Source organism: Spodoptera frugiperda, chromosome 19 (genome assembly GCF_023101765.2).
Source record: "Spodoptera frugiperda isolate SF20-4 chromosome 19, AGI-APGP_CSIRO_Sfru_2.0, whole genome shotgun sequence".
In the NCBI taxonomy this organism is placed as follows: domain Eukaryota; kingdom Metazoa; phylum Arthropoda; class Insecta; order Lepidoptera; family Noctuidae; genus Spodoptera; species Spodoptera frugiperda.
This window is the reverse complement of record NC_064230.1, coordinates 7,686,440-7,709,330: the sequence shown is the minus strand read 5'-3', so window position 1 is coordinate 7,709,330 and position 22,891 is coordinate 7,686,440. Positions and strand designations below refer to the sequence as shown.

The 22,891-nt window shown below is 37.2% G+C and overlaps 1 protein-coding gene and 2 long non-coding RNA genes across 4 annotated transcripts in view; 2 read left to right on the top strand and 1 right to left on the bottom strand.

The window, feature by feature from the left end:
* The window catches only part of LOC118280915 (monocarboxylate transporter 12-like), a 36,573-nt gene extending 24,414 nt beyond the window's left edge, over positions 1-12,159 (top strand). Inside the window, exons 6-18 of the mRNA XM_050700706.1 lie at positions 452-595; positions 1,354-1,420; positions 1,789-1,904; positions 2,729-2,872; positions 4,494-4,657; positions 5,360-5,435; positions 6,398-6,521; positions 7,650-7,793; positions 8,151-8,293; positions 8,872-8,977; positions 9,762-9,835; positions 10,693-10,839; positions 11,473-12,159. Of these exons, the coding sequence (XP_050556663.1) occupies positions 452-595; positions 1,354-1,420; positions 1,789-1,904; positions 2,729-2,872; positions 4,494-4,657; positions 5,360-5,435; positions 6,398-6,521; positions 7,650-7,793; positions 8,151-8,293; positions 8,872-8,977; positions 9,762-9,835; positions 10,693-10,839; positions 11,473-11,609 (1,586 nt within the window). The 3' untranslated portion in view covers positions 11,610-12,159. The remainder of the gene's footprint in view (positions 1-451; positions 596-1,353; positions 1,421-1,788; positions 1,905-2,728; positions 2,873-4,493; positions 4,658-5,359; positions 5,436-6,397; positions 6,522-7,649; positions 7,794-8,150; positions 8,294-8,871; positions 8,978-9,761; positions 9,836-10,692; positions 10,840-11,472) is intronic.
* Positions 1-22,891, top strand: part of LOC126911849 (uncharacterized) — a 146,600-nt gene that overhangs the window by 61,999 nt on the left and 61,710 nt on the right. Inside the window, exon 3 of one of the 2 annotated variants that reach the window (XR_007706326.1) lies at positions 12,551-12,655. This is a non-coding gene — a long non-coding RNA (uncharacterized LOC126911849). Of the gene's footprint in view, positions 1-12,335; positions 12,656-22,891 lie in introns of those variants that run through there. The other variant, XR_007706325.1, reaches the window with a different exon arrangement.
* LOC126911857 (uncharacterized) overlaps positions 1-22,891 on the bottom strand; it is a 135,992-nt gene that overhangs the window by 53,011 nt on the left and 60,090 nt on the right. The window lies entirely within an intron of this gene.

Below are 22,891 nucleotides of genomic sequence, written 5' to 3'. Positions count from 1 at the left end.
TTCGCAGATAGTTATGTTGATTTGAAATATCGCGTGATTTTAGATACGTAGAAATGACGTATTTGCTCCTACTCCTAAACTTTGATTCGTTTTATCTAAGTATCTTATATGACAAAATAAAAAAAATACGTGTCTAATATTTTTTTCATTACCTAACTGACGGACTAAATAGATTTTTAATTTTCATACTCCGTCATCATCCCTATTCTGCTCAACACTTAGTTGACCCCAAAACAATTAGTCTAACCGCCGTACTCAGAGTCATTTAATGGTTACCCAAAATATTTTGTTCCGAAATTGCTTTCGGAACAAAATCTTTACTAAGGAATAGTTTAAATAATCATTAAAGGTCTCTGAGTGTGGCAGTAAAAGAATAACCACCAAAAAATAGCAACCACACACTCCCCTCAATCCCTACGAGCGATTAAAACACAGTCTCTTCTCCTTTCAGCCCCTCTATCATCAGCTCTATGTGAGAAGTACTCCTGTCGCCTCGTGGTCTTCATCGGAGGTCTATTCTGTGCCACTGGACTAGCATTGTCCTACTTCAGCCGCGGTCTACTGCATCTGCTGTTGAGCTTCGGAGTCATGACTGGTAAGAAGACTAAAATAACATTAGGTCTTTTAAGTCTACTGAATAGGAGACGCACGTCTCCTTAGGGATGTGCTGTAACAGGCGTTGCACCGTGGGGGCTCTGGAGTAGGTGTATTAGAGAACCTGGTGCCCCTTACAGGTGCTGAGGGTGGCCACCGGGGTGGTTTTTGTGAGGTAACACACTCTCTAGTCTTTTATCCCCAGAAAGCTAAGCACCTTTAGAAGGGCACCCCCCGTCAAAAAAGGTTCTACTGAATAAAACCCTGGTCTACTGAAAACCATCGGTCTACTGAAAAGACTATTGGTCTACTGGAAAGACCGATTGGTCTACTGGTCTTATAAGACTTCTTATTAGGTTTTCGAGTTCAACTGATTTAATGAGATTTTGGATTCTCGTGTTGAGTAAAGTATTATTGAGTGGTAGCTACTAGTGTAGTTGTACTTTTTTAATATTTGGTTGTGTTTTACCTAAATCGTTAAGTGGTTTAACCAACTATTTAAAATGATACGATAATTTAATATAAAACGATGCGGACGAGTACTTCGTCGCCTAACCACGCCTAACGCCTTTATTTTAGTTTTAAGTTAGTTTTTATTCCTTTTTTTTTGTATTTTTAAGTTGTAAATAATGTGTTAGTTTAGATGAAATAAATAATATATACTTGGAGTTATCGACTAACAATGTAAGTAGGCACACGTATTTAATATAAGTAAATGAAATACACTTAAAATATACTTCAAATAATTATTTTTTCTAGGAATCGGCGGTGGCTTATCGACAACACCTGGCATTGTGATCGTGTCGCAATATTTCGATAAACACAGGTGAGTCGGATTTTATTTTATTTCACGACGTGAAATTCACGTAAAAGAGCCTTACTGCGGCACGAATGGGCCGGCTCGACCGGAGCCTCACAGAAAACCGACGTGAAATAAATAACGCTTGCGTTGTGTGAGTGAAATTACCAGAGGCCCAATCCCCCCTTCCCAATCTTCCCAATACCCGATTCCCCAACAACCCTTAAATTCCGGCGGCGGCGATCGCTTACCATCAGGTGATCCGCCTGCTCGTTTACCGGTCTTAACCTTTTAAATAATAATTTCCGACGCCAGCCTAAACATTTTAAACTATGATCTGCGATTTGATACCGGCTTTTGATGATGACAACAGTAATATTGCTATCTCTTTCTAGGGCGTTGGCTAATGGCATATGTGTGAGCGGGACAGCTGCTGGGAGCTTCGTGTTTCCGATGCTTATTGAGAAACTGGTGGACATGTATGGACTGCATGGAACCGTGTTGTTATTGGGTAAGGGTAACGTTTAAAGAGCATATATATATTTATTAAAATGTTGGTGAATTGAAATAGCAAATTAATTTAATTATGTTATCGGCTTACTCATGTAATTATTATTTTTTAATAATGATGGGTTGACGTTTGACCGCTGTCTCGCCCGATGGTAAGTGATGATGCGGCCTACGATGGAGCACGTCTGCCCATAAGCAACCTATTCACTCGGGCCTTGAAGACACCCAGGTTTTACCCATCAGGAAACACAGACTCCGGCAAAGAGTTCCACTCCCTAGCAGTTCGCACAAGGAAGCTTGAAGCGAATCGCTTCATGCAAGCGGGTGGGATATCTACCATGAAGCGGTGACGCCTCGCCGATTGTCTTGTGGTTCGATGATGGAAAGGACTAGGGGGAATCAAGTTGTGCAATTCCAATTTCATTTACCGAGGAAGCCGACTAGTGTCAAGCTATGCTAGAGGCTCATATTCATGAGCAGTATTCCGCGACACACGACGCGGCGACTGTCGCGCTGCCATTGCTCTGAAGTCGATAACATAACAATTAATTTAGTATGTCTCACGAAAGTTATAATATAACTAGCAAACCCGGCGAACTCCGTTTCGCCGCCAATGATTTTGCCTGCTTTCCTGCTTTTTTCTTGATCTTTTCCTGAATTTTCTTTGCTATAAACCTCACGGAACCCGAGACCTTTCCAACGAATGGAAATCGGTGGAAATCGGTCCGTGGGTTCTGGAGTTATAGTGTCAGGAAGGAAAACCCGACTTATTGTTATATGTATTTTAGAAGATATTCAGTCTTTTTGATATTCTGTCCTCTCTAGGAGGTGGAATGCTGCACGTTTGCGTATCAGCGACCCTGTACCGTCCCGCGCCAGTCAGCTTCAACACCTCAGCGCTGGCTGACCGGACACCAGCCACTACAACCACCACTGAGCATACCACACTATTACATGATATACAAGAAGGTAACAATATTGTTTTTTAGAAGGTTTTCGATAATTTGTGGTTTTGAAGACATTTTATAGCTAAAGATGTACCCCAACAAACATTTAAGACGTCGAGTAGACGTTTTGGTAACAACTTAATGTTATATAGTATAGTTGTATAAACGTCATAAGGACGTTTACTCGACGGCATTTGGGCCCATTTTATATAACTTAAGGCGCTAAAAGTTTCGTATAACAGTCATATAAAACACCAACTTAGTCGCATAGTAGTCATATACGCGTCGGCGATTTGACTACATGTCGTGTAATGGTAGCTGTTGCGGCGTGTATTCGACTTAATGTCACAAATATGATTTTTATATGATGTAATCGGTATGTAATGAAATAAAATATTATTTTAATGGAGTAGTGTTTTTGACAGCTGTGTTTATTTTGTTTTTTTTCTTGTTATTTGAGGTGAGGGTGAGGTAACCATTCCATCAGTTGTAAACCATTGGGCAATCAAGTTTACTGATTAATGTGAGGTTAGTTTTTAACAAAATTTTAATGCGCCTTCAAAATTTTAATGTTATCACATATTTTTATGAATAATTTACTATGTGACTGCGTTATATGACAACTATATAACTTCCCGACCAATAAGCTGCGAGTTTATTGTAAATAATTTGATTTAAAAATGGTGGAAGTGGTATACAAGGTTATTATAAACCTTTAACATGACTATTAATTATATAGCAGTCGTATTATCATGTTTGTGATACTTTAGGACGTATAGAGGTCGTTCTTAAGACTAATATTCGACTTATATGTAATGGTTACTAATACTACGTTTAAACAACAATTGTCCGTATAGCAGTCGTGTAAAAGTTAATTATATGACAAAATTGTCAGTATTACGACGTTTATACTACGAAAACGTTTACACGACGAAACAGTTGTGTATGTAAGTTATAAAGATGTCGTCGTAGACACTATTATACGACGATTGTATAAAAAAGTTGTAATAACGTCTATATGACATTATAATACGACCAAAAATGTATATGACTATTCGGTCAGATAAGGCACCAGTACACGACGAAGAGTTATAAAAACTACTGTAAAATAACTTTAATACGACTCAAAGTCATATAAATGTTTGATTATATGACAAAAATGTTTGCTGGGACGTATATTAATGGAGAAAAGCTCTACTAGTTTCAAGTCACAGATTAGGCTGCGCGTCTACGCACGCTGCTCACACACGCATCATCAGCCTATAAATGGCCACTGCTGACCAAAGGCTTCTTCTTACACGGAGAAGGTTTGAGCATTCATCACCACGCTTGCTCAATGCGGGTTGGCGATTTCAAACTTATAATTAGAAATTATAAGCCGAGGTTTCTTCACGATGTTTTCCTTCACCGTTTGTCAGTGGTGTCTAAATAATCTTAAAAAGTACATATAACTTGGAAAAAGTCATATTGGTACTTGCCGTTGGTAGGTTAGGTAGGCCGGTAGGTCCACCAGGCTACCACGACATATCACACGGCAGCAGCGCTCTCTGATAAACCTGAACCTTTTACACTGCGATCTCCAACCCGCCTGCCTGCGGAGATTATGGCAAACCCTCTTATGTAGAGGAAGCTCTCTTTTACAGACCAAGGTATAATGTTCAAATCAGACTCCTCAAAAGACAATCGGCTGCAGAGTCTCTTCCAGCCTGATGCGGAGCTGACCCTGAACCAGAAGAACCTGCTCCTCAGCGAGGATCTGAAGAGAACCAACCTCATTACGGAGATCATGCATCCTAGTTTAATTGAGGTAATATAGACTTTATATTGTAAAGCTTTTTTTTTGAGGGCGGATAATCATCCAATGACTTCTCCCGTATTGGGTGAGGCGAGAGTATCAGACTCTTACTGACTAAAAACCACCCCGTTCCTACTCCTGCTTTGAGCCGGAGCCCCGGTAACGATTAACGTTGTCCGCAGCTCCGGAAATATTGTAAAGCTTAAGAGTTTCTTTGTGTGTGCTTCTCTCTCTTACTATTTCGAACGGAATTTATTCGAGCCGGCCAATCAAGCTAAATACGGCCGTTTAAAGATAAACGTCCACAGGTCCGCATCACACGCAACGGATTTTAGTTTGTCTTGTGTAGAAACTCATACAACTGCGTCCACTGATCCGCATCGTACGGACCGCATCATCGGCAATGCCTACATGCGATGCGTACCGATGACGTCATACGGAATACCGATGCCAAAAATCCGAGTGAAAGTGACATCGGCAATCCGATTACTCATATTCGCGTCGGCAATCCTAACGCTGCCGAGACAGTGAACGCAGTCTGAAAAATTAATCCGTTTGATACGATGCGTACGATGCGGGCTTATAGACGCTTATTTATTTATTTATTTTTAGTCGTGGTCGTCCTCCTGCAGGGCAAAAGTCGTGGACGTGGACGCTTACCTTAAAAAAATGGTTTCTTTGTGTTTGAATAATTATTATTTATTTGTTTTTTAGGTCGCCCGCCAACAAATGCAGTCCCAACATTCAGACTCCGAGGACTCAGAAGGACTGGATGTTTTAGGAGTTGTTGGTGAGTATGTTTCTTCTAATTCTTCTTTTTTTAAACAAACATTGCCCCACACAAGGATTTTCTTCTGTGTCGTGGGTGCGTTTACAGACATTTAAGTTCACATACACATGACACACAGACTCGAAACAACAATTTGTGGATCACACTAAGGGTATGTACGCACTATGCGGATAGCCGGAATGCGGACAATCGTCCGGTTAGTCGCAACCGTAACCGCAACCGGAAAGTGCGGATAGGATAACGTTGCGGTTTCATCGAACCATTTCGAAGATGGACGCTGAAGAAATCGCAGCTATTTATTATATTTACTTGAACTATATAAAGAAAAAGGTACTGGGTTCTTTCTTTCCACCAATTCTTCCCAAGCTTTTTGCCATGAGTTTCTCTCAGAGTATTCCGTAGATTTTGTATTCCATATTGCCGGCCCATTCTGTATTTTAATTATAAACTTTTCTGTTTTGAAATTCATTGCGTCCGTTTTTAGCGCGTCAGTAGGCGGGCGGTCGACCGCAAACTACTAACCGGGTAGTGTGTATAGCAACCGTCCGGCTGACCGTCAGTTGGACCGCAGTGCTGCGAGCGACCGCAACGGTTGAGCGGCAGCCGCATGACAGTCCGTATAAATACTAATTTTTCATACATTTTTTTGCAAGGTTTGCGAGTTGTGCCTTGCGGTAATCGAAACGGCTACACGCTGTGCGACAGCCGGGCAATTCAGGTGGTTTGTTTTCTTATTAGTTGGGTGACGATAATTGTGCTTACCAAGCAAGGAGTCTTCAGTTTGATTTATGGGTTGGGCAACGTCTTATTCTTAAAGGGTAGGTCTGTGTGTCATGTGTATGTGAACTTGTATGTTTGTAAACGCACCCACGACACAGGAGAAAATACACGTGTTCGTTATTTAAAAAAGAAAAAAATCTTTAACCTTGACTTTAACCTTGACATTGACCTCTCGTTCCCAGGTCTGCCAAAAGAAGTAGTACGACTACGCCTGCGCCCCACTCGATCCTCCTCTATACTCCACTCAGTCGAGGACCTCTCCACTGACAGTACCTGCGTTTACAAGGCGAGACGGAATCTTAGTAGGTAAGTTGTGTTCACCTGATTATATATTATATTTTTTTTTTATTCTTTTAGGAAGGCTTACAGACTAATTACAAACATAAATAACAAAAATGATACTTAAAATTACTAATATCAAGCCTCCACAAATAAATATTATTCTAAATATAATCCATCCTATCTAAGTTTTGAACCCTTTCATGCGTGGACAAATATTTTTTTTGGTGAGGCAAGCGCAAGGCATCTCCTGATGGCAAGCAATTGATTCCAGCTATAAAGACTTACTACACTAGAGAAGTTTTCATCTAAGAAAGCAGTTCTCTTATTTTTTGTTACGGTATAAGCCGGTTAAAGTGCCGACGGATCACCTGATGGTAAGCAATCGCCGTCGCCCATGGACACTTGAAACACCAGAGGCGTTACAAGTGCGTTGTCGGCCTTTTGGGGGTTAGGAATTTAAGGGTTGTTGGAGAATCTGGGATTGAGAAGATTGGGAAGGAAGGTAATTGGGCCTCCGGTAACCTGACTCACATAGCGAAACACAACGCAAGCGTTGTTTCACGTAGGTTTTCTGTGAGGCCGTGGTATCACTCCGGTCGATTCGTGGCAGAGCATGGCTCTCCCATACTTTTGTAGTTGTTGGGGAATCACGGATTGAGAAGATTGGGAAGGGGGTTAACATACATGGACTGCTCAAGCTATAATCAATGGTAGCTTCAAACTGTTGACTCTAATTGTAAGAGCGGTCCGTCTATTTATTTATTTATTTATTCAGTAGGAAAAACATGCATAATTTTACAGCGTAAGTCAATACATTATACAGTTAAAATGTTGAAAATTTACAACAAAGAGAGAAAAAAGAAATACAATATTTTTAATTACTTAAAAATATTGTGTTTCTTTTTTTTTCATTACTTAAAAATATTGTATGGCAGTCTATAGCAGCTATTACATAGTAGAGTTAATCATTCTCCTCAGAAGAGTATGAATTCTTACTCCTTAATAGAGTAAAGTTTAAAATTATGAAATTTTAAAATTATTTATTTATTATAAATATGTTAACACGGTTTAAGAAACCAATTACATTAACACACACAAAATATAGAATTATAAAACAGTGAAATTCTAAAACTTCATTTATATTCTCCACAGTAAATCCCTATACATTCGTCCGCCCCCAAGTCGGCTGATACCGTGCAAGCTGACGGAGCCCATCATTATCAAGCAGGAGGAGGTACAGAAAGAGGAAGTCCAGATCGAGAAGAAACAGGCTGGATGTGTTGATAAAATATCTAGGTAATTATAGACTAAGTCGAGTAAAGTCAAAGTAAAAGAAAATGTTAAAGTTAATGTCAAAGTCGAGTTCAAAGTCAAAGACAAAATAAAAGTCAACGTCACAGTTAAGTTAAAATCAAAGAAAATGTTACAGTCAATGTAAAAGAAATGCTAAAGTTAAAGTAAATGTAAAGTCAAAGTAAAAGAAAGAAAATAAACCTCAAAGGTTTTCTGCTCAGCCGTGGTATCACTCCGGTCGAGCCGGCCCAGCAGTGCCGAAGCTTGGCTCTCCCACACTTAAATAGCAATGTTATACGAATATACGGAAGAAATTGCAGATTAAATATACTTACTAATATGATTTAATTTTCCTTACAGGTATTTAGACGTATCACTACTAAAATCATGGCGGTTTGGTCTGCTCTGTGCGTCAGTGGCGTTGATGTCCTGCGGGTCTCCTTACGCGCTGTATTACCTTCCTGCATATACTGTGGCTGCTGGGCACAGTAAATCTGCTGCCGGTAAGTTAATGTCAAAGCAAATGTTAATGTCAAATTCAAAGTCAAGGGCAAAGTCAGAATTCTTAAGAGAAAATTTAAGTCAAAATCGAAATTGAACGATAATCTTGCGGGAGTCATAATATCATACTATTTTATTATATCACATTAACTGTATAATGCATTGGCTTAAGCTGTAAAATTATGCATGTTTTTTGTAATAAATAAATAATCTAAGTCAAAATCAAAGCCAATATGGTAATAAAAAAAAATTAGGACACGTATTTTTTAAATTTTGTCATATAAAATAACAATACCTTAGATAAAACGAATCAAAGTTTAGGAGTCGCGAATACGTCATTTCTACGTATAAAACGTACCTAGAAGTGACGTCACGCGATATTTCAAATCGATATATCTTCGAAAGTATTTGTTTGTGTAAGAAAATAAAAAATATGTGTCTAATATTTTGAAATAATCTACAAGACGGACATTAAAATAAAAATAAATCATTTTCTCTATTGGTATAAAATAAATAGTGCATGTTTTTCCTTCTATTTTTAGTATCAATCGAATTCATACATGTATTCTTATTATTTCAGGCCACCTGGTAGCTATCAGCGCCGTTCTAGACCTGTGTGGGAGACTGGGACTGGGCTGGCTGTGTGATCTGCATCTATTCTGCAGGAGAAAGGCTTACATTGTCAGGTAACTATCCTACAAATATTATAAGTGTGAGAGAGCCATGCTTCGGCACTGCTGGGCCGTCTCGACCGGAGTGATACCACGGCCGAGCAGAAAACCGACGTGAAACAACGCTTGCGTTGTGTGAGTGAGGTTACCGGAGGTCCAATAACCCCCTTCTCAATCCCCGATTTCCCAACAACCCTTAAATTCCTAACCCCCCAAAAGGCCGGTAACGCATTTGTAACGCCTCTGATGTTTCGGGTGTCTATGGGCGGCGGCAATTGCTTACCATCAGGCGATCCGTCTGCTCGTTTACCGGCTTTTACCATCCAAAGGGACCTCGTTTCTTATCGTTTTTTTCATTCGTGCATGAGCGACTGGAGAGGACATGGTTGGAGGTGGATCACTGTGTTTTGGTCCAATTTCTGATTGGTAACTTTAAAAGCTTATCGACTTCTCTCCATGAAATTATACATACATACATAACCTCACGCCTGTCACCCATGGGGGTAGGCAGAGACAATGGAACGCCAATTGCCACGGTTCTTACACACTTCTTTCGCTTCATCGACAGTCATCAGTCTTTTCATGCATGCTCGTCGGTTAAAAGTACTTTTAATTTGGCCCTTCTTTAATATATCGCCAATCTGGTCGCTATATTATGTCCGTCTAGGGCGCCCTCTACCGACGGTCCCATTCATATCCGCCTTGTATATTTCTTTCATAAATCTGCTTTCATCCATCCTTTCTACATGTCCAAATGAAATGAAATGAAATTATAATTATATAATCTTATGTTTCACAGTATATTGGTAGCTGGTATCGCAGTTCTAACTCTGCCGAGCCTCAAATCGTGGTGGGCGCTCGCCATTGCATCAGGTGAGTTCAATATTACAATAAAGTTTTTTCTATTTCCTTCATTAATTTCTCGTGGTCGCAAGTGCGACTGCCGGACAAGGAGTCTCGGGTTCGATTCCTGGGTCGGGCAAAGAATTACTGGGTTTTTTTCGGGTTTCCGAAAATTTCTCCGTAGAAACGTTGAGTCTGAAATTGTGTCAAGTGGAACTCCTTGCCGGAGTTTGTGTTTCCTGATGGGTATAACCTGGGTATCTTCAAAGGTCTAGTGAATAGGTTGCTTATGGGCTGACGTGCTGCATCGTAGGCGAGATAGGGGCCAAACGTCGGCCCATTTAACATAAAAAAGTATATGGCAATAGGCTCACTTCCTATTACATGGGACTTACAACACAAATGTTGAGAAGTGGGTGACATTGTATAGTGGCATCACGTGCCATAATATGCACCTCGAAGTTGCAAGTTTTTTTCGTATACGTTTACTCGTATGCCATAAAAAATAATTCAATCTAACCACAGTATTATAAGCATTTAACGTTTCAAAAGTCCGGATTGATACCACGGCCTCAAAGAAGATCGACGTGGAACAACGCTTGCGTTTTGTTTCGTTGTATGAATTAGGTTACCGGAGGCCCAATTCCCCCTTCCCAATCTTCCCCATCCCCCATTCCCGAACAACAACCCTTAAATTCCTAACTCCCAAAAAGCCGGCAACGCACTTGTAACGCCTCTGGTGTTTCAAGTGTCCATGGGCGGCGGCGATTGCTTACCATCAGGTAATACGTGTGCTCGATAACCGGCGTGTTCCATAAAAAAATCTAATTTAGGATTAATGGAAATAAATGCTTTGACTTTGACATTGACATATTGCTGATCACCAGGTGCGTACGGCCTCTGTCTCGGCTGCTGGTTCCTGCTGGTACCAGTACTCCTGGCTGATGCGTTCGGAACAGCTCGCATAGCATCTTCCTACGGGCTGGTTAGGATGTTCCAGAGCTTAGCTGCCGTGTCTATACCACCTACTGCTGGTAAGTGTTCGTTCAATTAAACGTTACCTAGTAAGCGGAGCTGCGGACTACCTAGCGGGTTTACCGGGGCTCCGGCTCGAAATGCAGGAGAAGGAACGCGGTGGTTTTTAGTCAGTAAGAGTCTGACTCGAAACATTTTTTTTTAAATAAAACGTTACCTCGCATTAGGATTTCCTCCTGAGTCGTGGGTGCGTTTACAAACATATGTTCAAATACACATGACATTCATACCAAGAATAACAATTTGTAGATCCCACAAAAAGATGCTCCGTGCGCGAATCGAATCCGCTACAGCTACAAGTTGTGCGGTAGCCGGTTTCCCAGCTACCGCGCCAATGATGCAGTCATAATATTTTGTATGATACTTGTAACGATTGTACTCATGGTTACAAACAATTTTCCTGAAGAAACTTTTTGTATACTCATTAGTTTTATTTTTATCACAATAACAAAACAACGCGGGCGCAGGCAACTCACTGCTAACAGCTTATCATGTGAAAAGTCATCAGTTTATCGTGTTGTTGTTTTGTAATTACCAGTTACCCTATGTATCAAGATTTGGCACTTTGCAATACGTTCAAATTCGTATTAATATTAACATCAGTTGGGAGTAACCTATTTATTAATTTGCAGGTCTCATCCGCGACGTAACCGGCGGATACTCCTGGTGTTTCTACGGCATGGGATCCTGTATGGTCCTGGGTTCGATTCCAGTCATAGCATTCCATTTGAGCACGAAAAACGAAGACTCCGACTCCTCAGTCGATTGAAGATCTAACAACTATTTAAAATAAGCAATACAAAAAGCGTTTACGCTTTTAAAATAAAACGTTAAACTTTAAACGGGGGTCTATAGAACTTTAAAATTCTAAACGGGGTCTTAGGAATGTTCTAGACGGGGTCATTAGAAATATTGATGTGATTTGAAGCGATAATCTTTTGGGGTTAAAATGGTCTATGTGATTACGTTTTTTGTGGTATCTTAATGTGATTGTTCGTATGTTTGTATTTTATTGATAAATAATTAAACTGTAATGGATGTGTTTTTTGGTATATGGGAATAAAATAATTGCAATTGTTGATGGGAAAAACGTTTTGGAAAGGAAAAATATTTAGGCATGGCAGAAATTAGTGTGGAAGGTTTATATAAAAATTAATAAATCGAATTTGTGTGTGTACTAGAATATTTTGGGTGGTTTATCCAAAAAATCTGGGTAAAAAGGTTGGTATGGGACAACCTATCATTTTTAGGGTGTTCCTTTACAGTCTAGGAATTTGTTTTATTGTATTTATTTTAGTATTAGACGTGTATTTGGAGTAGGTATTAAGTTCAAATTAATTATAGTGTAACTGCCGCACTCAGAGACATTTAATGTTTACTTAAACTATTCCTTAGTAACGATTTTGTTATGAAAACAATTGCTAAGGACTGGGTTAAGTAAACATTAAATGACTCTGAGTATGGTGGTAAGTGTGTAAAATGATATTTAGTTTTTCTTTGTAAAATTTCAGTAAAAATTCTAATGAATTAGATGCAATAATATTATTTTAAGTAACTTTAGAGGTTTACGTTTAATCTAATACTATGATAAATGCAATAATTTGTTTGTTATTGTCATGAGCTAATATTTACAAGTGAACAGCTCATGTAGTGTAGAGATTGTCCAGTCAACTGATGGTAGCGTGGACTGTCCAGGCGATACGTACTTAGGTATCGTCATGAGCTAATGGTAACATGTAAACAGTGACTCGTGTAGTGTAGAGATTGTCCAGTCAACTGATGGTAGCGTGGACTGTCCAGGCGATACGTACTTAGGTATCGACATGAGCTAGTGGTGACATGTAAACAGTGACTCGTGTAGTGTAGAGATTGTCCAGTCAACTGAAGGTAGCGAGGTTGTGTGTCCAGGGTGCGACACTTGTTGCAGTTATATGGTAAATAGGGAAGGTACTAGCACCCTCTAAGTATAGTTTTGATATATTGGTATCGCCATACATAATCATAAAACAGTAGTTAGTTTAATCGTAATAATTGTGTTTTAAATACCTTGTCTTGCTTAAAAACTTGTGGCAGGTCTTACATTATTTATCAAGGATGTTTTTAAGTCTTTGACTGCCAATAGAAAACTGTTGAAGGCAAATCCTCCGCTAACGTCGGTCTCCGGTGACCACCACGGCGTTCAATGTGTTAAGTGAAGATTGAGTATATTACTTCTAGCTTGACTAAAGATTATTGTAACAATAGATATATTTGTGGAAACATCAAAGTTAAAATTATTTATTTCAAATAGACCGGAAAGGCACTTTAGAAAGTCAACGGTAAATAAATAATATTTAGCCGTCTGTCTGTCGGTCAGTCCTCTAGTTGCTCTATTTGCTCGTTCCAAAGTGTAAATTCCTATAGAGAAGAACGAGCAAGAAACTTTATAGGTTATTCTTTTTCAATTGTTTCTCTTTTTGTGCCTTTAGGCTTCAGTCATTCTGTCTCCTGCATTAATTTCGAAGGAAGTGGAAACCATTGTTTTCTTTTCTTCTCCTTCAATTATGTCTTCTGATTTATTTTGTTGCGGGATCCAAGGAGACGTTGGACTTCAGTGTTCCAATGTTTTCATGGTTGTATCTACTGTAGATCCTGGTGCACAGGAGTTGCAGCGGTCTGGGAGGATGTGGCGGGCTTAACCAAATAAAAAACTTTTTGATAAATAAAGTGAGACTTCAAATAATACATTTATGTAGTATCTTTACGAAGGGTATACCTACTTAGTGTAGAAATGGCTCCTACATTACAAATACATACAGATTAGCGGCTAATGAACTGTTGAAGAAAATTATGTAATTTAAAAATACATATATCTATTTAGTACATTATTTTTATGTAAACATTCATAATTATGTTTGTAACTATATACTTATAAGGTTGTATCCTTAGTACAAGTTTGTTTTACGTTGAACGAGAGCGCGTTCGGCGCTGTGATTGGTTGGTTCATTCGCACCAGCCAATCAGTACCCTTAGTACGAGTTTGCTTTACGTTTAAAGTTATCGAAACGAGAGCGCGTTTTGAGCGCTGATTGGTTGGTTTATTCGAGCCGGCCAATCGGAGCACCGATCGCGCTCTCGTTACGATAACTTTAGACGTGAAGCAAACTTACACTGAGGGTACAAGCGTCGAACGCGCTTTTGTTTTAATTTCAAATCAAAACCTATTTATTTATCTTCATTTCATTCGTTCATTTTTGTTTACAAAAGTTCGCAATAAATGGAATTGTAGTACGAAATCTGCGAAATTTCGGACGAAACTTCGTTTTTCGTTGAATTAGAGTAGACCTCCAGTAATTTAAAAATGTCGATCTGGGGTCATTAGAAATCTTAGATTATTTTGATTGAAAAAAATTTGAACGTCAAGAATTCTTAACTAGGGCTTTTAATATAAGTTTTCCTGTAATTTATAAAGATAATTTCACCTTAGGTTTATTTGTTTTATGAATGGGGTCACTAGAACTTTTCATAATGACCCCATTATGTTTTTGTTTTATTTTCAACGTACTGCATTCATGTTACAAAATTTTGAAATACTAGTACTTTTTTGGTCTTGGTTAATTAGTATTACTTTTTTGCTTTAACTATGTGGTATGTCAGTAAATGGTGTTTAGAGCATCTTTACGCTAACGTTTGTCCAGGAAACCTTTTTTTTTATGACGAGAGGAAACCTCCACACCGCGCCTAGCTTTCTGGGGATAACAGACTATGTGGGATTTTTACCTTACTAAAACTACCCTGATGGCCACCCACTACATCTGTAAGGGGCACCGGGTCTCTAATAGACCTGCTCCGGAGCCCCACGGTGCAACGCCTGTTACGGCACTTCCTTGGAAGACGTGCCTCTCCTTTGAGCTTCGCTATGCAAGTTGCACGGCAACACTTGACCACTGCGCTACCGTCTTCCCCGAATTGTCCAGAAAACCTATTCGCAGTTTTCTCTGGAGTTAATTAGACGCTGCACGTACATTTACAGAACGTCTACTCTGGGCAAACGCTAGTAGAAGTTACTCTTATGCATGTGTGTCCATCATGTATGTGTTGTCATCTACGAAATGAGTTATAATACGAAAATCAGCTTTGAAAAATGGATTAAACGTTTTATATCGATTGGAAAAGTTATTTAAGGTAATAATCTAGCGAGTCGCTTTGGATGTTGTTTGTATTGAACTGAAAGTATGGTTGCAGTAGATCACTTATTTTGTAATTTCTATATGACAGAGTGAAACACCCTCTCGCCTCGTCCAAGGTGGGAGAAGTCATTGGATGATTCTGCCTCCTCAAAAAAAAGCTTAATCAAGTAACTGTTTGATTTGATAATAATATAAACAAAAACTTCTTTTGTGTAATATACAAAAATGGCTGAAACATACGGACGGACAGACAGACAGACATGACGAATCTATAAGGGTTCCGTTTTTTGCCATTTGGCTACGGAACCCTAAAAATGACAAAGCAAATAAGTGATCTATTGTACGTTTATTAAAGTGTCTGTGATTAATGGAAAATGGAGGTGTGTTGTGATGAACAGTGATGAAATGGGTCACCTAGTGATCGGATGATGATTTCATAAGTGATATATATTTGTTTATAACTTTCGTGAGACATACTAAATTAATTATTATGTTATCGGCTTACTCACGTAACTGTTTGACGAAGAACTAGACTAGTGCCAGTGCCGGCGTTAGAGGGGGTGATGGGCCGATGGCCCAGGGCGACAAATTCTGGGGGGCGCCAAGGTCTGAAGTTGGAGTCTCTTGCCTCCTGGTGACATCGGCATGATTCTGTTCTGAATGCTGTGTTAGATGTAGATTTAATCAGGGCCTTGTGTTTAAATATATACAGGGTGTCCCTGAAGTCGACGTCCAACAGGCACCAGATGATCGGCAAGGTTCCAAATGCTATCAGAAAAATATAAAAAAAATTCTAAGTCCTACAGTTTTTAAATTACAGTGACTTATGTGTTATCTACGAAAAAGTACACCCTGTGCCAGTCTTTTGACTCTTGTTGCTACAAATCTTTATTTTTTCGTCTGCAGTCTTCCTTACATTATCCTGAATAGTGCTCCAGTAATATGGAATCATAAATTCTTAGCCAACTGCTTTAGATTGGAAAACATTGTTAGTTTTAGAGGAACCAAATACTCTGAATAAAATTTTTACCTTACTTTAAGTGACTGTACTGAATAAATTATGTATGGCGCTAGTAGTGGCAAATTTCACCAAAGTTGGCGCATTTAATAAGGATTATAAAATGGTATAGCACTTTGCAAATTATTTCTTAAATTCGACACAAAAAAAGATTTTTCAACGAAACTCCGTTTCGATGAATTTATTTGTACTTACTAAAAATTCTTCTAGTGTACTCAAATCATACGTTACAACCTCGTATGCACTAGACAGCACTTTGCACGCTATTTGTTATCATCATGTTGAAAATCAGTGAGGATCTCTTGTCAAACAACATTGTCTGTTTACCCGTGATTTCGTTTGCAGCATTCGTCGGAAATATTATCGCTAGACGAACTGGTGTTGTGCATCTCGAGCCATCGTACTCGGGCTTCGGCATTTTAGCTTATTTATTTTTTAAATTATTTTTTGCTTTACCTGCAATTCTTTGTAACGGTGCTAATAACTCTTTCTCGACAAACTAAAGAATATTTGATGCTTCATCCCGCATTTGATCACAAAGCATGAACACGTAACTTAATTGGAGGATTCACCCATTTCCTTTTTTTTTTTTTGATGTAGATGTGACGAGTAATTTTGCGTAAGGGCTCATGTACATACACCACACCACTACCGCGTCGATATGCTGTATACATTACGCTGCCGCGTCCGTTCCTTTTGATTTTACTACACATTTGATAATGTGTTTGATGCACTATGAACATCATATTGCAATCATTCAATATTATTTAGTGAAACATGATACACAACATCAGTTCCTCTAGTAAGTCTAGTAATATTGCCGACGAAAGCTGCAAGCGAAATCATGAGTAGACAGACAATGTTGTTTGACAAGAGATCCTCGCTGATTTTCAACATGATGATAACAAATCGCGTGCAAAGTGTTGTCTAGTGCATACGAGGTTGTAACGTATGATTTGAGTACACTAGAAGAAATATTAGTAAGTTCAAATAAATTCATCGAAACGGAGTTTCGTTGAAAAATCTTTTTTTGTGTCGAATTTAAGAAATAATTTGCAAAGTGCTATACCATTTTATAATCCTTATTAAATGCGCCAACTTTGGTGAAATTTGCCACTACTAGCGCCATACATAATTTATTCAGTACAGTCACTTAAAGTAAGGTGAAAATTTTATTCAGACTATTTGGTTCCTCTAAAACTAACAATGTTTTCCAATCCAAAGCAGTTGGCTAAGAATTTATGATTCCATATTACTGGAGCACTATTCAGGATAATGTAAGGAAGACTGCAGACGAAAAAATAAAGATTTGTAGCAACAAGAGTCAAAAGACTGGCACAGGGTGTACTATTTCGTGGATAACACATAAGTCACTGTAATTTAAAAACTGTAGGACTTAGATTTTTTTTTATATTTTTCTGATAACAGTTGGAACCTTGCTGATCATCTAGAGCCCGTTGGACGTCGATTTCAGGGACACCCTGTATAACATAAACAAAATAATTTACTTGGGATCAGCAAAAAACTAACACTTGATATTGCTTCCCTCAAGTGGGCGCCACAATATTTTCGCCCGGGGTATCAGTGGCCCTCTCGGCACTGCGACTAGTTTCAAGCCATGCTAGAGGCTCATATTCATGAACAGCATTCCACGACACACGACGCGGCGATTGTCGCAGCTACTACTACGAAACTAGTCGAGTTCCTCATCAAACAGTTACGTGAGTAAGCCGATAACATAATAATTGATATTGAGGTTTGTTCATGATTTAAAAATTCAAATGTGTAATATGATTACATATTATGTTGGTTTTGCTTGAGTTCTGTTTTTGTAAGTCGCGTATTGGTCCTGTTTTTGTTCGTTATTGTATATGAAATGTAAAAGGGAGTGTTATATATAATAGGGATGATGACGGGGTATGAAAATTAAAAATCTCTTTAGTCCGTCAGTTAGGTAATAAAAAAATATTAGACACGTATTTTTTTATTTCGTCATATAAGATAACAATACTTAGATAAAACGTATCAAAGTTTAGGAGTGGGAGCTAACTACGTCACTATTGAGTATAAAACGTACTCAAAAGTGACGTCACGCGATATTTCAAATCGATATATCCTCGAAAGTATTTGTTTCCGTAAGAAAATAAAAAATACGTGCGTAATGTTTTAAAATAATCTACAAGACGGACATTAAAAAAAAATGTCATCTACCCTATTATGTGCAGCTTTATGTGGCTTTTCGTGGAATTAAAAGTGAGATGTTGACAATTATCAATGTATAAAGTATTTGAGTTGTAAATTAACCAGTTTATAGCTAAAAACTAATTGGGTAGTTTCCTCAGTCAAAAATAAATTATATCGTCTTATCAATACAATAAAATACATATGGGACATGAATACGTGCCCAGTATATGGCAATAGGCTCACCCCTATTACATGGGACTTATAATAACATAAATGGTGAAAAGTGGGTGTACATTGTATAGCGGCATTATGTGCCGTAATGTGCATCTCGGATGTTGATCTCTGAGATTAGAAAGCTTGACGTTTATGTTGGATTAATAGCCATAATTTATAAAATGATTGTTTATATCAACATGCCAACTAGTCGTTTTGCTTTATATAGTTTTAAATTAGAAATAAAAAAAGAAGTTTATTTTTGTTAAAAGAAAAATTAAGTATAATTTGGTAAAAACATTTGTTAGGTGCTTGAGGCTATGTGCTAATTGTGTAAAAGTTAGCCATTTTATTAGTAATTTCTCTATTTATGTGCACAAAGAACAATTCGGCTTATTATGACGAAAATATTAAAAGTCAAAATTATTTATTTCAAATAGACCAGGAAGGCACTTTTGAACGTCAAAGCAAATATAATATTAATAACGTCTGTCTGTCGGTCAGTCCTCTAGTTGCTCTATTTGCTCGTTCCAAAGTGTAGATTCCTATGGAGAAGAACGAGCAAGAAACTCCATAGGTTACTCTTTTTCTTGAGGGTATTAAACGTAAACATTGAAATTGAAACTTTATTTGTATGTAGATATGATATTAATTAGTTTGTGTTACTAGTTGAGCTAACGTAGCTTAAGATCTGGGGCCTTAGTCTGCTATTACAATTGTGTCAGAATGGTCGATCATTGAGCAGTGCAAGTGGGACGGAGCTATGTAGGTTGTATAGCTCCGTCCCTCTTGCACTGACTAAGGCTAACAGATCTTAACTGATGTATTACCGAAAAGAATAAAAGCTTATATCTAGTTATTGGTCAATCAACTTGTGAGCAGCTGAACTGGAGGCTTACTCTTGAATCCAAGATTTTTTTTCACACTAGGATTGTCTCCTGTGTCGTGGATACGTTTACAAACATACAAGTTCACATACACATGACACCCAAACCCGGAACAACAATTTGTGGATCACACAAAGAGTTGCTGAGAGCGTACTCTCAAAATGTTTAAATTGTTCAACTATAAGTAATAATTGAAAGCCTTCTTGAGTTAGTCTATTAGGAATTGATATTATTATTAGTAATTTCATTAGCTTTCATAATATAATTCTATGTTATATGAAAAAGATAATATTTGGTATGCCAAATGTATACTAATCGCTATGAAATGAAAATATTCTAATAAATCTAATTTGGAGCTCGATCGCATGAAAATAAATAAAGAAACGTGGTTTCTATGTCTAAACTAACTTTGTCACGTGAAATTACATAGGGTGACCGGTAATTAGTGAACGATATTTAAACACGTGATTGTACTCATATACTGGATTTTGACCAATGTGTAGAGAAAATTAATTCCTAGTCGAGTCTCAACATTTTTATGCAATCGACCTTCTTTTAGTGAGAGAAAATAATATATTATTTGTAGCTAAAAGCTAGTACCATTGTAAATCCTAAAAAATGATGTTTGCTAGTGAATATTTAGTGTTCTATGTGAAACTAATTGATGTTCGCTAGTGAAGATTTAGCGTTCAATGTAAAACTTATTCCTGATTTTAATTCATCTTGAATTATTAGATTCAATCGTGTCTAACATTAGAAAAATTAGTTTGCAAAATCATGTATAATTCTACATTACCTTCATTTTGTAATAAACTGTCATATATTTTCAGTATATCTGTATAGTTTAATATAAAGTGCTCAATGACCCCAAAAAATAAATTTCACCACCAATACTTGCATTGAATATGTGAATATTCAATTGAATGGGGTCTTAAGAATTTTTATTTTATGTGTCTATTGACCCCATTTTCTCTATTTACTATGTACTCACTATAATATTCTGCACTCAGTAGAATATTCCTATATTAAATGCAAATGTTGGTGGTTAAATATATTCTATGGGGGTCATTGAGCATTATTTTATGGGGTCATTAGACACTTAATTAAATATTTCTGGATTTATGTGAATTGTAATAACAGAAACAATTAGACATTATTAAGATAGAAAAAAAAAATATTTTAGACACAAAATTAATGGCATTAAATAACTATTGTTTTTTCTAATTGAAAGCACATTACCTTTGCGTACAAATTGTACGTAGAAATAAGTGAATTATAATCTATATTTGTTGCTATTATTGGACGAAAAATGTTGGCTATATCATTTTTATTTTACTAAAGTGTAGTGGGCGCAGTAACTGCCGGATAAAATTGTAAAACCAATGTGATGATTTGTTAATAATAATATGATGTGAACCAATACCTAATTCATTGCAATTCCTTATGAAATAATGTATTTATGATTCACAAATATGTATTTCTTTTACAAGAGAGCGACTTAAATTCGCAATGCTATTTTTCTTTTGTTGATAGCAAATTTATGTGCCATTCCTGTTGCTTATAAAATGTTTAGAAAAGCAAGATAAAATGCTTAGAGGACGTATGAATACAATGATAGGACACATCTTGTTAAAAGTTTATAATCCTATCCAATCGTTCCAAAAACAACCTACTACTAACGCCATCTATTACCACATAACAGAACTATTTGTTTACTCACAAACGCCAAAAGATGGCGCTAACAATAAACGATCAAAATATACACAAATTCAGTCAGTTTTTGATCTATTTTAATAAAAATAAATAAATGTAAAACTATTCTAATTGATGTGTTCAGTCATTTACAGGTATAACCTCTTCTTTAAAGGGTAGAGAAGTAATAAATGTGTTGCTAGGGCAACGGAAAGGGTTAGGAGTTAATGTTTAATATTGTAAAATAAAAGTGTTGCTAAATTACTTATTTGCCAAAAATAAGAAAGTATGTCCGTGGCAATGGGCTTAAGATAAATGTTGCATTTCTGAAGCATTTGTGTGTAATTAAAGACGAAACGAAAAGATTGCCTCGTTGATTCCCGGGTCGGGCAAAGTACTACTGGGTTTCTTTTCGGTTTTTCGAAAATTTCTCAGTAGTAGCACGGAGTCTGGAATCGTGCCCGGTATATGGCAATAGGCTCACCTATTACATGGGACTTATAACACAAATGGTGAAAAGTGTGTGTACATTGTATAGCGGCATTACGTGCCGTAATGTGCACCTCTGCCTACCCCTTCGGGGTTAAAAAGCGTGACGTTGTATAAAGGCGAATATTGCATAAAAAGTGTTGGTAAAATAACGATTTTGAACTTAACAACTAGGTAATAAAGTTTAAAATCAATTGGATGAGTGAATCGTATACATTTTTATTACTTTTCTGCCTTGGCTCAAAAGAAATAGATTGTAAATGTCTTTAAAATGTTGCAAATGATTGTTGGAGGGATGTTTGAAGGGGTTTTTAGCCGTGGTTAATCGTATATTTGACTAAAACTACCGTAATTTAGTGCAAAACCTCATTTATTTTCAATTGTAGTGAAAGACAGTAAGTTATTACTAGGTATGATTATTGTGCAGATTTTTACAGAGTAAAGATAAAGATATTGTTTATTTGCATACTAGAGGCTATGATTACAATTCCTAGGTGGAACTAACAATTATTGGGAATTTTAGTCTTTTAAATTTTTTGTATAACTGGCTTACGGCAATAGGCCCTATTACATGGGACTTATAACACAAATGGCGGCAACTGGGTGTACTTTTCACAGTGGCATTATTTGCCGTAATGTACACTTCTGCCTATCTTTTCGGAAATAAAAGGCTTTATGCGTACTTCTATGTATATGCTTATAAAATATACTTAACCACTGGTAAAAATTCTAATTGGAAATGTCGTGTAATGTAAAATAATGCTTCTATTCACCTGCTTTATGTAAACTAACTGTCAATAAGCTTCGTTACTATGGCAACCGTCATTTGAAAATATCATTTTTAATTTTGAACATCAAAATTTGGTTGTAGCACAGTGCTGCCATAGTGGCTTAGCGGTAATTCGTGGAACTAACATAACGACTGCAGTGTTTAAATGTAAGGAACCTATTGTATTGTCTTAAAACCAATCACTTTTAAAAATATATTCCTTACTCATTAATGATATTATCATGAAATATGTTGAGAGGCAAAATTTTGATTAAATATTCTAATATTAATTCTAAATATATGTTGCCAATAAGGTATTTGAAGTTAATAAATAATAATAAGCCAATAACGTAGTTGTATTTATAATAAAAATCATCAATATTTTGTCTCTACTTTAACAAATTGTTTTCAACGCCATCTATCGTCGCATATGTGTAAACTTAACATCAAAGAATATGTTTTTAAAAGTGCTTTAATAAAACTATCATTTGAATGGAATAATGAAATAAACTGATAGTATAAGTGTATGATTCGAGTTTTATTTATACCCATACTATGAAGTGTTTCAAAACAAAGTGTGGGAGAGACATGCTTTGCCACGAATGGGCCGGCTCGACCGGAGTGATACCA